This window comes from Onychostruthus taczanowskii, unplaced genomic scaffold, assembly GCF_017590055.1.
Source record: "Onychostruthus taczanowskii isolate IOZ18803 unplaced genomic scaffold, ASM1759005v1 scaffold8, whole genome shotgun sequence".
Taxonomy (NCBI): Eukaryota; Metazoa; Chordata; class Aves; order Passeriformes; family Passeridae; genus Onychostruthus; species Onychostruthus taczanowskii.
This window is the reverse complement of record NW_024505892.1, coordinates 7,612,081-7,625,228: the sequence shown is the minus strand read 5'-3', so window position 1 is coordinate 7,625,228 and position 13,148 is coordinate 7,612,081. Positions and strand designations below refer to the sequence as shown.

The following is a 13,148-nucleotide window of genomic DNA, read 5'->3' as shown; positions in this document are numbered from 1 at the left end:
CAAAGAGTTTTAATAGACGGTTATATCAAACCACTGTCCTGCTTTGTTTTAGTTATTAACATCCTTGAGAACTCAAATAACATACTTGCTTATAAATCTTGTCCAACCAGACCAAGAGAGAACAGTAGTAAATCACAAAGTTCGTAAGTAATTTCAATCGGCAGGAACAAAGTTGGAAAAACATCTGGCTGACACGTGGCTGGTTTTCTCTTTACTTTTTTCCCATTTCATGACCTGAAAATCAACCTAATCTTCCATACATTTGCATCTGACTTTAAACAATGTGGCATTGAAATGTACTGCCCAGGGAGGTGGTGGAGTCACCATCCCTGGAAGAGTTTAAGAGGCATCTGAATCTGGTGCTGGTTGGTAAGGTTTAGAGGCTAGAGGGATATGGATAGTGCCAGGTTGGAGGGTTAGACCTAATATTTCAAAGATCTATTCTAACCCTGATGATTCTATTATTCCATACACTTTATCCTACCAATTTATATGTATTTCTACCAATTTCTAGCTTTGTTATCTCTGTCTTTTTGAAATAAAATTCACGCACCTCATCTTTAAACACCTTGCCATGTTCTTCACATCCTGGTAAACTTCGTATAAATTCAGAGACCTGCCACCAAAGCATACAACAAAAGATTTGGTGAGACTCATGTTTTCTCAAAATAGTCTTTAAGGCTGACAATCATTAAAGTTTTTTAGCTATTGTTTTTACAGTCTCACATTAGGTGCATCACCTTCTTATGTAAGTGCATAGAGTCATGCTTCTTTTGTTCTCCGATTAAATGAGATCCAACTGCCTCAGGTGCAGAGAACAGTCACAGGTACTTGTGAAAGTAAAGCAATGACAAGATGCTGTCTGTCCAAGCATTGTAACATACCTGAACAGAGGCTCTAATCTTTACATCAGGTGTTATAGCCTGACCATATCCATACAGTTCCTCTCTGCACTATGTTGTCACTCTCCAAAGCAGTGTGCCACATCCAAATTATGCACCAGGAACAGCGGCAGCAGGATGAGCATTTTGGGGATCAGTTACATTAGGTTTGGCTGAGTCTAATCCTCTGAGTACTCATGTATTATTCTTAATCTATGGGGATAATCCAAAGCTCTGAATCAAGGACAGTGGTAATAAGACCGAAGACAAAGGGGGAACCTACCTCATCTGTACTCCACTTAGAAACTTTGCTGGCTGGGATCCCAGCTACACTTGGAAGGAGTTTGCTCTGCTGTTCCCAGCGCAAGGGCAGGCCAGGGATTTGCAGCTTAGAAGACACGATAACTGGCTGAGAGAGAAGCCTCTGTGTGTTGGGTTCTTCAACATCTTCAGCAACAGGAAGCAAGAAGCAAGAATTAAATCCCTCAGTCAATGATGAGATCAGTCACGGTAAAAGCACATTCATTTCTATTCATGGGCCTCCCTACACAAGCTGTACAGTTTTGCTTGAATAGTAAAATGCCATGAATGCCATACCAGAATTGGAAGTGCCATGACTGTTCTTCCACTAGTATGACTATCATGATATTGGCTCTATAAATACAACCACTCCTACAGGGAAGAAGTCTCTTTCAACACAATTCCATGCCATCACAGCTGTTAGCATAACACACCACAGGTCAAACAATTTTAAGTATTTTGGTACAATAAATCACACTCACATTTAATAGTAGTATTGCAATACAAGAATTAACTTAATTTTCGGGTTGAGCTGTTAGAAAATCAAAAGCAGCACTGCACTGCTACAAAATTCCAAGTGAATCAGTTATGCTGTTCCAGCCCACACAACATTTATGGCTCATCCACAACAAAAATGTTTTTCAGTTCTTCTGAGGAAAAATTGCAAATGTCTGCAAATTCTCTGCTTTTACTTTAATTGAATGTTTTGTTTGGAAAATAACATTAAACTCCTCCGTGCTGCATTTTATTTCACTCATCCATAAGGAAGGAATGATCTCCCATCCCACTGTCCCCAAAGGTAATGTACTGGTGGGAGGCTGCCTTCAGACAAATGCTGCTGTTGTCTAGAGAAAAGCAGCAGCTGCAGATGTGTGCAGCAGGAAAAAGTGAAGAGTCATACCTCGAATGATGTCAAACTGCATATGACATCTCTGTTCATTTAGATCCACTGGCAATGCAAAAGCAACATGCCTGCCCTCTGAACTCAGGCCCAAGTGCTTCCCAATTGCCCACTCTAATTGTGGAAAATCTCTGAAATTCACTTCTTAAGGAACAGTCAACAATGCCGAATATTCCTTATTCCTTAATTCTCTTATTCCTTATTCCTTATTCTCTTAATGCCTAATATTCCTTAATGACATGGTTCATGCAGTTACTCACAAATCCCTATGCTATTTTTGTTTGGATTGCTCATTTCTGTTGCAGTTCTGTTCTACTTTCATTTTTGCGAAGTTGCTATTAACCACAAGTTCTCCCAATCCTTACTGTTCTAGTTTTCACACATTTGCACCCAACAACTAGGGCACAAATTCCCATTATGGATTTTTGCCAGCACAGTGGGGCTGATCTATAATACACCTAACATAGGACGTTATTACATTTGCTTGTGTTGTTCTGCTCCTCTAGCCTAATTTTTTGTTGCTTTCAAGATCTGTCCTCATTCCATATTAATGCCTATTATTCTGAAGTGGACTCTTAAGCCATTTAGTCAGCACTGTCAACCCACTCATTCATTTTTTTAAAATAGACTCCTTAATATTTTACTACTTATTGCACTCTCATTCTTCAAAGAGAGTTCCCTAAATGTCTTTTCACACTTCACTGTTGTTTTACAAATGCTCCTTAGAGCCTCTATACTAATAAAAATCTCAGTGAGAAAGGAATACGAAAGGTAGCAACTCTGCTGAATGTAAAGCATATTTGACTGAACAGTATCTTTCTAATTGTTTCCTCGAATCCCCTCCCCATCCTTTCCCTCTGATCTTTTCCTTCTAGACAAGGTCTCTTAAGATTTGGAAATGTTGAGTGTTCAGCTATTTTTTCCTTTCATTCACAAAACATGCAATATATTGATAGTGCCACATAAATAGCAGACTATAATGCCATGTGATGAAAATATCACACAAATCACACCCTGTATTCATGCATTTAAATATATGAATGCACACAACAGCACATAGGTACAGGCATAGTGAGCAGCATTCTCAGTCTGTGTGGTATCTGCCTCACAGGTAAGGCAAAGAGCACAAATGGACCATGCAAAGTGCCAATTTACTCAACTAGATGGAAAAAATTAAAAATAAAAGTCCCTAGCCCTGTGGCAGATATAACCACAACATCAAAAAAAGGGAAATTTAGATTTAGTGTGGGTAACCTTGTAAAAGGAAGTCCAGAACACACCATTTTGGCTACAGTCTATATCTCTAAAGCCAGACAGTTAAAATTTTTCCCTACCCTCTGGAGTAGGGAATGCTCTGGAGTATTTCTCACTCTGCATGCCCTGCTTCCCATAGAGAGACAATCTGTCTTTCTGGGCCATAGAAAATATGAGATACATTCCGAGTTATGTCTCAGCTGGGACATTTAGGAGAAGAGTAACTTGAGGTGCACCAGAGGTTTGCCATCACATAGCCACAAACAGGTTCTTCAACCACTCAAGTGAAGAAACAAAATCTGCTTGCCAGCTCCACAAGATAGCAGCCAGATGCACAAAGTTCACACTTCTAAACCTAAACCATGTCTTATCTGGAGACATTTTGCTTCAGCATCAGCCCACCTGCCTTTACATTGTTCTTCTTACTTTATGCCACCTTGTTATCCTTCCCTCTAATAGTTCATCTCTATCTTCTTAGTGAGTTACCACAGAACAAAATATAAACTTATATTTCAAAGAAGGTAAGTGGCAGATACTTTTAAAACTGCTCATGGCCTCCTGCATGGGTCTAGCTTGTAGCATATATAAGGTTTTTAAGCACAAGATTTACGCCCGTAAAAAAAGTTAGTATGAAGGGGCAGTGATTTCAGTGGAGTTCTTTAGCTCCAAATAATCTTTCTCCAAACAAAGGAAAGACAGTAGTACACATTTTATAAAGTTACCAGTTGGGAACTGGTCAAGTATGGCAAAAGTAGGCTGAAGAATAACAAGGTAAGTGACATGCCAAAAAACCAGGGCAACAAGCACAGTGACAGCTCATAAATTCACAATTATTTTATCTTGAGATTTCCATGGCTATGACAGCAAGAACTTAATGATCCATTTTCATCTTACATCCTACTTAAACATAATAACATAACATTATGTGTTTAAAAAGGACAACTTTTCCAGACAACAATGTAAGAAAATGTTCTATATTCCTAAATCTAACTATTCAAGAACGTAGCAAGCAGAGGTTGTTGGTGAAAACCAGTCAATTTTGTCAAACTCAAAATGCTTCACAAAATCAGGCCAGTTTTCTTAGATTTAAAAGAACAATACCAGACAATTTAAAATGCTCCCAGGTACTTGAAATTTTTTGTGTCAAATCATGCAAAGGTTAACATCAAAGCTGCATATTTCCTTCCTGCTAAAACAAAATAGCTAAAATTACAAAAAAGTCTCTCATATTTTCTTTAGAGACTTGCTTCTTTTAATGCTTCATTTTCTCTAGAAATCTGAACTACATGTTTCAAAACACTAACATGGCTTTTTCACAGCTCCCACAATAGATGGGATCTCTCAAATTTTACACACTCACCAGAGTGCCTCAGATCTATCTGAAAAGTACTGGCAGATAAACAATGTCTTAAGATTAAAAGAAATGCATCAGGTTAATATTTAAAAATAAACCACTACCTTAATTTTATCTTTATGAAAGCTCTACCACTCTCAAAGAAGTCCCTGCATTTTACAGAGATGAGCTCACTTAAAAGGCAAGACATGTAGCTCTTAAAGAAACAGTTAGTCAAGTCAATCACTTAATTTTGATGAAAGTCTTACAAACTGTTGTTGTACAAAAAAATTTCTGAAGAAAATAATCTAAAAATACAAGGAATTAAGATTAGGCAATTAAGACACTTAACTTGCATTGACCTTGTATCAGTTAATAAAACTATTGCAGCAAGGCTGCACTGAAACAATGCACAGATTCAGTCTAATAACAAGCCAGATACTAGGATTCCCATGTGAAAAAATTAGCAAATATAAGACTCTGATAATCTGGATTTGTGCTGTATTCTTTCTAAACAACGAGGATAAAAATTATTAATGAACAGCTGCTTCAATCTGTCCAAGTGGATCTGTGAACAGCCAAGAGTTTTGCTACAGCTGTACATACAACCACTCAGAATCACTGAACAGAAGAAAAGTCCATATTGGAAAAAATCTTTAGAGACCATATGAGAACTTTCCTGTCTCACCAATGAGGACCCACAGTCTGTCCATCACCCTCAACAAGACGGAGGCTGGGTTAAGTAAATCATCTTAATTTTGCTTTATATCTGTAATGTGTTAAGTGCTTTAACTTTCAATACATTTTCAAGGCAATAAGTGAATTTACGATTCAGACTGGTTTAATAAACTATTTTGAAAAGTCAGGGGATAAACATCATTGAAATGAGATTTTTTTTTATATTGCTATTCATTTTGCACTCATCCTTACAACTGTGATAAAGTTCTTGGAAAAGCCTTTGATGGTTACAAGATACTCTCCTGAACAGGTAGGGGGAATGGCTGCTGAATTTTTCCCTTTAAGGAACATCCCTTTGGAAGTTCCTTCCAAATTTGCCCCAAACCAGGACATAGTGCTGAAAGTGTTGCTGTCACAAAATTTTTGGACGCAGACAGTGAATGTGGAAAAGAATTTGCAATACAGTTTCATGAAAATTTCAAGGGACATCACACTTCTTCACTTCTGCAGATTTTAATTTGAAACAAATTAAGAACTGCCAATTTACCTTTGATTTCGTTTGAAATGAGCAGCTTATTTTCTGTCTCCTCATCTTCACACTCTTTGTGCTTTATGGCATCCTTTGTTTGTAGTACTCCACTGAGGAAAAGAAGATGTTCAATTTTTATTAACACATCATAAAAATCACTAAGCATGATAAAATCTCTTGCTAGCAATACTACTGACACACCAGGATTCCCACACAAATGATGCTGTATCATTATAAAATAAAGAAAGAGAGGATCTTATTTCTGACTTACACAGAATGGCATGACTGACATGAATTTTGCAAAGAAGGCTCAAGAACGGTGTAAACTAAGATTATGTAAACCATACCAATACACCTGACTTGATAACTGAAACTGAAAAATACACAAAGGGAGGCAGTGGATGTGTCCACATCATAAGGTGGGAAGAGTGAAACCCACATATACAGCTGCATGTCCTACAAAGCCTGGCTGGTTATGCAGGCCATTTTCAGGAGCTGTCTGAAATAACACTTACTCCTTTTCCTCTGCCCAACGTTCATCTCTACAGGGCATCAATTCCTTGTCAGTACAGTTACTGACACCCTGCAGTGCAGCTGCTAATGATCCCACTGAAAATATCATCGAAAATATCTATATTCTTTTGCTTCTGCTTTTGCATTACTTCTTATCCAGCTGCTCCCTAAGCTTTGCCAGCCCAAAAATTTGCAGAGAGGGAATGTCTTCCCCCTGTTGAGAAAAACTGGGCAAGAGATGTGGAAATAAAGAGAATTTCTCAAGATGGGGATGTGTGGGGTGTGTGAATTCCTGTCAGCCCTTGGGAAGTTCCTTTTCAAACTCTGCCTTCAGAAGGTATTTCCAGAGGTATTTCCTGGTACTTCCTGGTTTCTTACAAATGTGAAGTGACATGGATTTGATGACATTACATGTCTACTTACTTCTGCTTTTTAAGAATTTCAGAACACTTTGGCCAATTCTTACTGAACCACCACAGATACTCAGAGCACTCGGAGATACCAAGCACATAATGAGCATTTTCTAAAAATAGGCACCAGAATGATTCTTGGAGTGAAAGCTACAAGAAATCCCACTACCATATGAACTGATGCTTTACCATCTACCACAAAAGGAATCAACAAGAACACCTTAACAAATGTCAACATCACAGATGAAAAGCAGATGCACACCTAACACTTTGTTAGGCATCAAGATTAGCTAACCTCAAAACACAAATCCACAGAAGAAACAGACCTATTTAATTCCACTGTTTACTTTTATACCATTAAATACCATTTATATATTATATACAAGAAAACATTTGTGACTAAATCAAGTAGGAGCTTCAGGTTCACTGACTTCAACAGAAATATAATTATCACACTAGTAATGGTGCAAAATGAACACTGCAGATCAGGAAATCCAGCCTTTTTAGTATGACAGGACACAAATAATAGTATGACAACCAATACCAGTGGAATGCATACAGCATGCACAGCTCCTTCTGCCACAATGGACTTCTCCACAGTATCTTCCTCAGAAAGATTTATTCACTTAAAACTTATTTTCCAAACTCCACAAACACAGAAAACTTTCTAAAGTAACATGCTAAAATAACTAGTGCAATTAATTCCAAAGGCTAAGGAAATGACAGCTGTAATTCAGCTAAGGAAGAGAGATCACCAAATCCTGTGAGGAAACAAGTACTCCCTATTTTCTTGAGAGCAATTTTCATAGCAGCATACATACAGAAATTTGACCTCGTTAGTTAAATACGACCGTATCACGACTATATCATGAATTGAAGGTTTTGGTTAAGAGGCTGGAAGACAAATAGAATTTTTTTTAAGAGCCAGTATAATTTGATTCCCAAGTCTGAGTGTTCAGCTTCCTTCATGTAAAGATTTCAAGAAGAGAATTTTTATTACAGTGAAATTCTTTTGCTACTCTGAAGATACTTTAAAATTCAATATGCTGTAGGTATGTAATTTTTATCATGACTTTTAGTGTCAGGAACATTCCAGAGGGACACACTGCAGTATTTATGAACATAATTATATTCTTGCAAACCAAAATTTTCTAGCATAGTTGTTTGATGCATAGAGAGCATCAAAAAAAAAAAAAAAAACCCAAAAAAAACACCAAACCAAAACAAAACAAAACAAAAAAAACGAGAGAGAGAGAGAGAGAGAAAGGAAAAGGAGTAAGGGGAACTAGAGATTAGCTGAGTACCACTTAGATTTAACATGACAAAATAAAACTCATGTTTGGGATCATTTGTGGTTGGTTCCTCAACGAAAGACTTCTATGAAACAAAAGATTACCTTTGAATACAAAGGTATACACAATTGAACTGCAGTCAAACATAATTAAATCCACAGTATGAGCTCAGCAACTAAAGAGCACACAAGTGTGTATCTATGTCTTCAATTATGCATGTGTACTTTGAATACACATCTAAAAAGATCCACTGGGTATTGCAATAAGCAGATGCTCAATATTTTATAACCCCAGCAGCTCATATATACCTAATGTTGTGAACATTATTTTTCATGCCTTTTTCAAAGGGAGATTATTCAACTGAAAGTCCTCCATGACTTTGCTGGATACATAATGAATGAGGAAAGCTAGATGATAAAATGCAGCCAGTCATCAGTGTCGTCTAACAGTTGAAATACAAGCTGCAAAGTCTCTGGGTAGTTCAAAGCTGGCACAAGACTTATTCTCTTAATGAAACTGATTCAACACAGTGAACAGATAGCACAAGTATTGTTTATCTTAAGTCTTCTAAAGGTAACACCCTCCAAAAAAATAAAATATGAAATTTTTTTTTCTTCAATTAATCTTAAGAGGTAGTCTGTAAAGCCAAAGTATATTTCTAAAGAAAAATTTTAATTTACTGTAAGTATGACAAAAATGATGAATTACAACTATTTTTTAACACAGGTTATTTCTAAATTACACTTGAAGCCATCTTCTTTTCTTTTCTGTTTAAATTCACTAAAGTATGACTAGTGAATGCTGTTTATTATCCTGAGTTGGAAGGGACCCAATAAAGATTATCAAAGTCCAACTCTTAACAAAACAGTTCCATTTCAATCGTCGGCTTTACTGTGGGTGATTTCCCATAAAATACCAACTCTCCTCTCTCTGCCTCTCAAGACAGTACTATTGCTAACACAGTTCATATATTATGAACACAAAATAATGCAGCTCATGTAAATATATAACAAATGACATATCATCTTGCAGGGTGTCATCTATTTCTGTTTGAAAATAGTCAATAATATAATGTAGCGATACTGTAACTAATTAAAAATTTAGGGAATCCTATTGCCTCACATATCCCCATGAAAACACTGAATTGTGTACTTTTAGCTTCAAAGATACTTTCCAAACTTGCACTGGGGAATAATATTTGTGGTATAAAAAAGTTCTCGTGTCATTTTCTGTCAAAAATGCATGCCAGATGCTGAAAGTTAAAGAATTACTTTTAATTTATAGATATTTGTATATATAAAATAATTTGGACACAAACCTAGGAAGAAGAATCTCAATTTCCAATAACTGTATTTTATTTTTCCTCTCCTTTGACATGTATTTCTTATATACCTTGTGATACTCCCTTCCCCTCTATTTCTAAGATAAAAAGAGCTGAAGAGCATTCATCTCCTTTCCCACAGCTTCTAAGAATTCCTCAGACAAATCACTGGACTGCTTTGCCTGGTAAGTTGCTTTTTGAACTGACTCCAAACACTCATTACTTTGAAAGGAACTGAGAGTTACCCAGGTGCCTTCTTTTCTTTCACGTTGCATAACAGGGGCTTCTTGCAAGGAGATTTATTTTCTGCATCATCCAGCTTGGTTGTTTCTGGTACAGTTTTCCCTGATGGTCGATTGTGAGGTGAAGATTTCATACCTACATGACCAGGGCTGGGGCATTTTCTGTCACTGTTTAAAACAAATGAACAAAATGTTTAGAAGTGGAAGCAGCAAAGCTGTTGTTTAATTTATTTTCTCTATGCACAAAAAGTCAACTGAAAACATCCAAGGTGGTTTTTTGGTTAAGAAATATAGAGAAGTTTTTTTACTTGCCACTAAAAAAATGTATACCTGGCATTTTCAGAAATCAAAATAAAGAACTCTCTTCTCCATTAAGTCAATAGTAAAATGATTAGACAATTCAACAGGAACAGAATTTGTCTAATATTACTTTTTATAATAAGCTATCCTCTTCAAATATTTGCTACACAAGAAACACTTTGAGGTATTATTTTTCTCCTATCCCTTCTCTCCCATAACATATCACTGTGCAGCCTTCACAGTGTTCTATGCAGCCTCTTAACTGGGACAATGAAAAAAGTAGCACTTGACACAGTCCCTGCCACCGAGGACTTTGCTCAAATTGCTAGTGGATTCACTGTAATGGCAAGCAGGCTACCTGCCAGGGAGTAATTAAGTCACTTCAGATTTCTAAAACCCTACATTTATAGCAATCAAATCAGGCAGAACTCTTAGACAGCAGAACATTTTGGGTTTTGAAGCATGAAGCTGAAACTGTCTCTGAGAAGGCAATTTAAAATACCAGCTATTGAAAATATGTGGTCATTACAGTGAGAACTGGAAATTTTCACATTTTCACATTTCACATCATTCACACTTTCACATTTACATTAATGTTAGCCATGAAAAGAAGGGAAAGCCTCTCTTCCTTTCCTTTTTTTCTTAAATTATCTATTTTTCCCTACAGTCCAAGATAAGCACAGGAATGAGTATCCACAATTTCTGAGATAAAATAATAATCTGAAAATAATCATCTTGGTATCATGCTCCTTTGTTTTTTCCCAGTGCTCCTATTTAAAAGCTTCAGCTACAGACTTCAGCACTATTCTTGCAAAACTCAGTCCCAGTAATTTGATTCCCCACTCCCACTGTAAAGACATAATACTGGCTGTTCTTCAAAGAGCTACATTAATTTACAGTCACATCAATAACGCCACTACAGCAAACAAAAGGAACACAAAGAATAATTTTCTAAAGGGAAACCAACTGGTCAACATTCAATTTTAAATTCCAATTAACCACTTAGTAGTCTAGATAGTTACACTGAAGATGAAACCAAACTCTTGTTAAACCATAGGCAGTAAAATCAGTATCGGTCTTTCACAGCTCTATGACCTTTTTGATAAGCACTGAAAAAAACATTTTTCTTCCCTGTAAATGAAAATGTAGATAAATAGGCAGGCCTTTCTGAAACCATTCAGTCATTGCACATTGTAAATTGCACTGGAGAACATAGAAATAAAATACTGCTGGTAGTCACAGACATAGTTTCAATCATAATTACTTGATTACAGGAGAGGTGGATCTTTCATTTGTTTCCACTTTTCTGTTTCTGGGGATAGGACTGGCTGCAGGCATCTCCCCACTCAATCGGTCAGGCAAGAGGCTTTCTTTGTTCAAGTTCATCTCTGAATATGGACAGCTGACTGCACTAGAAGTTGAAGAACAACAATTACTCTTTATTCTCAAACACTTTACTGATTTCAAACAAAAGGACATTGGAATTTCCTGGAAGTAGATGCATTAACTTAAAATAAAGAAGATTTTTAAAAATGCAGTAAGTAGTAGTACTTACAATGTTAATAAATCCATCGAATAAAAACCTCAATTTCGCATTTCCTTTTCACAGCAACTTGTGTAACACAAACTGTATTATTTTCTATTACAACATTCATTGTGGAAAATTGCTTGATAAATGTTTAGCCTTCTCCCTCATAATTGTAATGGTATTTATACATACAACACAGGATGCCTTTGACTATATCCATGTCTCTCCAAATAAAGTCATATTACCATGGTTATTTATTTATGCGAAGGAGGATATTTCTATTATGTAATGTCTACACAGAAGCTGCATTTCAAGGGCAAAGCATGAGGATTGGAGCACATCCCCTTACTGCAGTGAGTGCCCCATCTTTGCAAATGCCATTTTGTGATACTCCTTTAAGAGACATATTTTTACAGTCTTTCTTAACATTCAATACTCCCTATTTCCCCACACTCCAGCTAGGGAAATAATTTGACAATGAACACTGACACAACGACTTTTAAATACTGCTCTAAGAAATGTGGAAATTGTACCAAAGTCAGAAAACCTGGGTTTGCACAAGAAGTAGGAAAGGGAAAAACAGCAACACAAACCAAAACACAGGAGGCTGAACTAGGATCTTGCTTTAGCAGAATGTTCTGCAGTGTTTAACTGATTAGTCAGCCAGACCACATACTCAATACATCAATTATAATATCCTATACTCTGAACAGTATATACATGTTACAACAGTGAATAGCATCACACTCAAGTTTTTAAAATTATATAAGATACAGGACAGACTGTACTAAATATGATCCTCCATTTGTGGCTCATGAGCTATGACATTAACTATATTTTGAAATTATGCTTTCCTACTCACCTGTACTGTTACAATGACTTCCATAATTTTAAAAGGTAAAAACCCTATGTTCTACAATTTTGCTTATTTTCTTTTCAAGAAAGACTGTAACTACCCATCTTTCCATAAATCATTGCAATATTTCATTTGTTTCACTGATAGTTACATGCATGATTTCCAAAGAGAACTGTCTAATATAAACAACTCTACCTTGACAGCCACATGCCTTGCCACCTCCAAATTTCAAAAATTAATAGAAAAACAACAGCTTTCACTACAGTTTTCTTCCTAGAAAGCACAGCATTAAAAAATAAAAAGGCCTTTTAATTTAAAATATGCTGTACACTCTCCTCTTCCCTTACCAACAAAGCTCTGGGTTCAGAATGAGTATGTAACAACTCCTATAATGGGGTTGGACAAATATTGGTAATCTAATTTTGCTATCACCAAGATAAACAAAAAGTTGGTGGAAATTTACATTTTTATCAGCACTTGCATAAAAGGAGAAAATTCCTTAAGGCCAAGTCAGTCAGCCCTTGCTGGGCTTATCTCGACAGGATATCAACAGTATGTTTGATTTCTTCAATTGGCTCATTTGAAAATAAGACAGTATCAACTTGGTTTTTTAAATATTATATTATTATTATTATTAAATACTTGAGTGGCTATGCTGAACTTGAATTATGAAAGAAAAAAAAATAGAATAGCTTTGGCTTTTCTAATCAAGATGGCATCCCTGTTAAAGGCTACTCCAAGCAGATGTTACAGCCTGTAGAGTGCTGTAAAGGGACATGCAGCTATATCCCCAGGCGATGCAATGAAGCA

The 13,148-nt window shown here is 36.4% G+C and overlaps 1 protein-coding gene across 7 annotated transcripts in view; it reads right to left on the bottom strand.

The window, feature by feature from the left end:
• The window catches only part of L3MBTL3 (L3MBTL histone methyl-lysine binding protein 3), a 76,709-nt gene that overhangs the window by 2,680 nt on the left and 60,881 nt on the right, over positions 1-13,148 (bottom strand). For 6 of the 7 annotated variants that reach the window (XM_041423737.1, XM_041423739.1, XM_041423740.1 and 3 more), the window contains exons 17-21: positions 11,219-11,365; positions 9,658-9,822; positions 5,895-5,986; positions 1,165-1,328; positions 554-616 (exon numbers count right to left, since the gene is read on the bottom strand). In XM_041423737.1, coding sequence (XP_041279671.1) covers positions 554-616; positions 1,165-1,328; positions 5,895-5,986; positions 9,658-9,822; positions 11,219-11,365 — 631 coding nt within the window. The remainder of the gene's footprint in view (positions 1-553; positions 617-1,164; positions 1,329-5,894; positions 5,987-9,657; positions 9,823-11,218; positions 11,366-13,148) is intronic. The other variant, XM_041423735.1, reaches the window with a different exon arrangement.